Source organism: Notothenia coriiceps, unplaced genomic scaffold (genome assembly GCF_000735185.1).
Source record: "Notothenia coriiceps isolate Sejong01 unplaced genomic scaffold, NC01 NC01_scaffold00000406, whole genome shotgun sequence".
Taxonomy (NCBI): Eukaryota; Metazoa; Chordata; class Actinopteri; order Perciformes; family Nototheniidae; genus Notothenia; species Notothenia coriiceps.
Window position 1 is genome coordinate 1 of NW_011333107.1, and position 3,947 is coordinate 3,947.

The following is a 3,947-nucleotide window of genomic DNA, read 5'->3' on the forward strand; positions in this document are numbered from 1 at the left end:
AAGAACACCATACCTACTGTGAAACATGGGGGTGGAAACATCATGGTTTGGGGCTGTTTTTCTGCAAGGGACCAGGACGACTGATCCGTGTAAAGGAAAGAATGAATGGGGCCATGTATCTTGAGATTTTGAGTGACAACCTCCTTCCATCAGCAAGGGCATTGAAGATTAAACGTGGCTGGGTCTTTCAGCATGACAATGATCCCAAACACACCGCCCGGGCAACGAAGGAGTGGCTTCGTAAGAAGCATTTCAAGGTCCTGGAGTGGCCTAGCCAGTCTCCAGATCTCAACCCCATAGAAAATCTTTGGAGGGAGTTGAAAGTCCGTGTTGCCCAGCGACAGCCCCAAAACATCACTGCTCTAGAGGAGATCTGCATGGAGGAATGGGCCAAAATACCAGCAACAGTGTGTGTGTGAAGACTTGCAGAAAACGTTTGACCTCTGTCATTGCCAACAAAGGGTATATAACAAAGTATTGAGATGAACTTTTGTTATTGACCAAATACTTATTTTCCACCATCATTTGCAAATAAATTCTTTAAAAATCAGACAATGTGAGTTTCTGAATTTTTTTTTTCTCATTTTGTCTCTCATAGTTGAGGTTTACCTAGGATGAAAATTACAGGCCTCATCTTTTTAAGTGGGAGAACTTGCACAATTGGTGGCTGACTAAATACTTTTTTGCCCCACTGTATGGGTAACATAGTTTTACAATTCTAATTCTCTGTATCTGCTAGTAAGCAGTGGAATTTGCTTCATCAGTAACATGACAAATTGCACTTTTGTTCTCTTTTTTCAGAATCCACAGGGCTTTATGGTCTGGGTTCACTTTAAGGCTCCTCAGAAGTACACAGTTACTTCAGGTAATCAATTTGGATTAGATACATGACACTTTATTATAGTAACTGCCAGAGGTCACAAATTGTATGACTTTTTATTTTTTTTATTTTTTTTAAGCGTGTAGGGGAAAAAGTCAAGAAATGAGCGAAAACAGAAAAAGAAGCTTCTGGCTGCATTTCAATGATATTGGAGAAAGCAAAGCTGAGTGCAGGATTTGTAAAATGAAAACATCTTTCAGAGCAGGGTTCTAATGTTGTTGTACCCACTCAGTATTTATTGCCAGAGGTGGGAGAAGTACTTAAGATCTTATACTTGAATAAAAGTAGAAGTACCAGAGTCAGAGTGTTTGAATACTCTGTTACAATTAAAAGTCCTGCATTCAAAATGTTACTCAAGTAAAAGTACAAAAGTATTAGCATCTAAATATACTTAAAGTACCTATACCGTTTTCCCGATAATAACCACCTCACTGCACATTATCCCTTACAAAAAAATGGATTGTGGGTCCCTTTATAACATGTTGTACACAGTGGAAATAAACATTCTGGTCAACTTAACATCAGGGATCTTATAAACTAAACTAATTCTGAATCAAACCGTCACAGTAGCCCAACCTTACTGTTCCCTCTTAAAATAGAAAAAAACACATTACTTTACCAGCAGAGAGAAAATTGATTAGTACATTATTAATATGACGAATAAAGAGCAGTTTGATCTGCAATTCAATAATGAACAACTATGCATTTACTGATTGTTTTTGTTTGTATTAGTGTTATGGTACTCTTTAATTTTTGAGCTCAGGGGCAACTTGTTTGAGAAATAAATACATTGTGTAAAAGCAATCATTTGTGTACGTTTTAGATATTATATTCTTTTTTGGTGAAAACACATAATGACTCGTTTAAGACTTGTTTTTCAAAGTTTTGGACTTGCCCATCGGGACTTGACTCTGGGCTTGAGTGCAAAGACTTGAGAATTACTTGTGACTTGCAAAACAATGACTTGATCCAATATCCATCCTTGCATTTCTCATTATTGTACACCTGGAGTTCTATGACACTAAAGACTATCAGCAGAAACATACACAAACTATTTTAAATGTACTTACAGACCAAATATTTTCTGTTAACCCTATCTTTGTGTGGCTGTGCTTGTCAGGAGAGCTTGGTCCTGCTGATGAGTACAATGGTCGTGTGGACATTGAAGTGGATTCTCCTGGTCCTAGTCATGTGATCAGGAGTGTTCCCCTCAAGGCCAAATGTGGAACTGCAAGGGTCCATGCTCCTAAAGACCTGCAGGTAGTAAAACTGCAATGTTTTTTTTGTTGACTGACACTGTATCTCTGCCCACCACTACAGTTCAAACACATTGTTATGCATGTTTGTATCTCTGATTAATGAGATACACCAGCTTGAATTGCATTGGCCAATTTAATTGAACTGGAAATCACTTTTACCCAAACAAGGCATATTTAAAGATAATGGAAAAAAAAGTAGTCAAAAAAAAAGAAAATGCATGGAATATACTTACCAATTTGGACAATAAGTCTAATCAGTTACTTAATATGTCTGTTTAAGAGCAGTAAGCCTGTATCTTACGCAACTTTAAAATAGGTTATTTAGTTCAACTTAACTGTGAGATAGTCTTCGCCATAGAGAGGGTATCTTGCAATTGTAAAATGAGTATCATCCAAATGTTTAAACAGCAGCAAGCAGATGGAGAATTTGTTTTACATCTTTTTATTTTTATTAACGTGATGGGTCTGATATTTCAAACTGCATTTAAAAGGGTTGATTGTGTTTCATATGATGTCAAAAGACATTGGGAAATGAAATGACTAGATCAATAATGAATACAAGCAATTTAGTTTGTATTAACTTTTGTATCATCATGTTTAGTTCTTTGTTCAGCTTTTCTTGGCCTCTGTAGAGATGGCCGTAAAATACTTTGTGTGCTTCTTTTGTCTAGACTGTCAGTCTGTCTGCTCTACTGGGTAAATCTAGTCAACAGACGCTGCCATTAAAGAATGCTGGAAACATTGACGTGCAGCTGAAACTCAAGGTAATTCTGACCTTTACTTTTCCAGTCAGATCTGGGGTTTGGGTAAGCCTCTGTGACATTTTGTGCTCAGACTGTGAAACATACAGTAGGGATTCATTGCTATTTAGCTACTTTTATTCTCCATCTCTTCCTCCTTGTTTCCTCCCATCATTATCGTGCCTCATTCAAACATTTGCCCTCTCACTTATATTCCTTCTATAGTGCAGTGATGCTGAGGAAATGTTTTCTGTGACACCTGATGAACTGTCCCTGAGGATGGGAGAAGAGCAAGGCATCGTGGTCTCCTTCAAAGCACAGGGCAGCAGGAAATATCAAGAAAGGTATACAAACATAAATAGCTTTTGCAGTAGTTCACATGGACAGCTATGGGTTCTGTACATTGGATACAAAGTACAACATAATGCATTTGACATCTCTTATCTTTTTATATTAGGGGGACTTGATATGCTTAGATGAACAGTTAATAAGCAAGAGTCTTGGGTTATATCCTTGTATATCCCAAACATGTCACATTACATTACAGTGCATCTAGCTGAGGCTTTTATCCAAAGCAACTTAAAATAAGTACGTTCGACCAACAAGATACAAACTTGAAGAAGACAGAATCATATAAGTACATCAGGTTTCATAGAGCTAAAACATTTCAAGTGCTACTCAACTGGCTTTAGATAAGCCAGTCCTTTATTAGTCTATAAGTGCTTTGTTAGCAATTCTTTGTTAGTAATTATATCGCTCGAAGTGGAGTCGAAAGAGATGAGTTTTCAGTCTGCACCGGAAGATGTGCAAGCTTTCTGCTGTCCTGATTTCAATGGGGAGCTCATTCCACCATTTTGGAGCCAGGATAGCAAACCCACGTGTTTTTGCTGATGGGAACTTGGGTCCCCCTCGCAGTGCGGGTGCAGCGAGCTGTTTAGCAGATGCAGAGCGGAGTACGGTTAAACCATGTCCTGGATGTAGGAAGGACCAGATCCATTCCCAGCATGGTACGCAAGTGCCAGTGTCTTGAAGTTGGATTCAAGCGGTTACTGGAAGCCAGTGAAGTGA

At 38.4% G+C, this 3,947-nt stretch overlaps 1 protein-coding gene across 1 annotated transcript; it reads left to right on the plus strand.

The window, feature by feature from the left end:
- Window positions 1-801: 801 nt before the first annotated feature.
- Window positions 802-3,223, plus strand: LOC104952987 (centrosomal protein of 192 kDa-like; the record flags this gene model as incomplete). The annotated part of the gene is made up of 4 exons (XM_010779907.1): window positions 802-865; window positions 2,001-2,140; window positions 2,811-2,903; window positions 3,105-3,223. Coding segments are annotated over 4 exons (416 nt in total), but the record flags the coding sequence as incomplete, so codon positions are not given.
- Window positions 3,224-3,947: the final 724 nt, after the last annotated feature.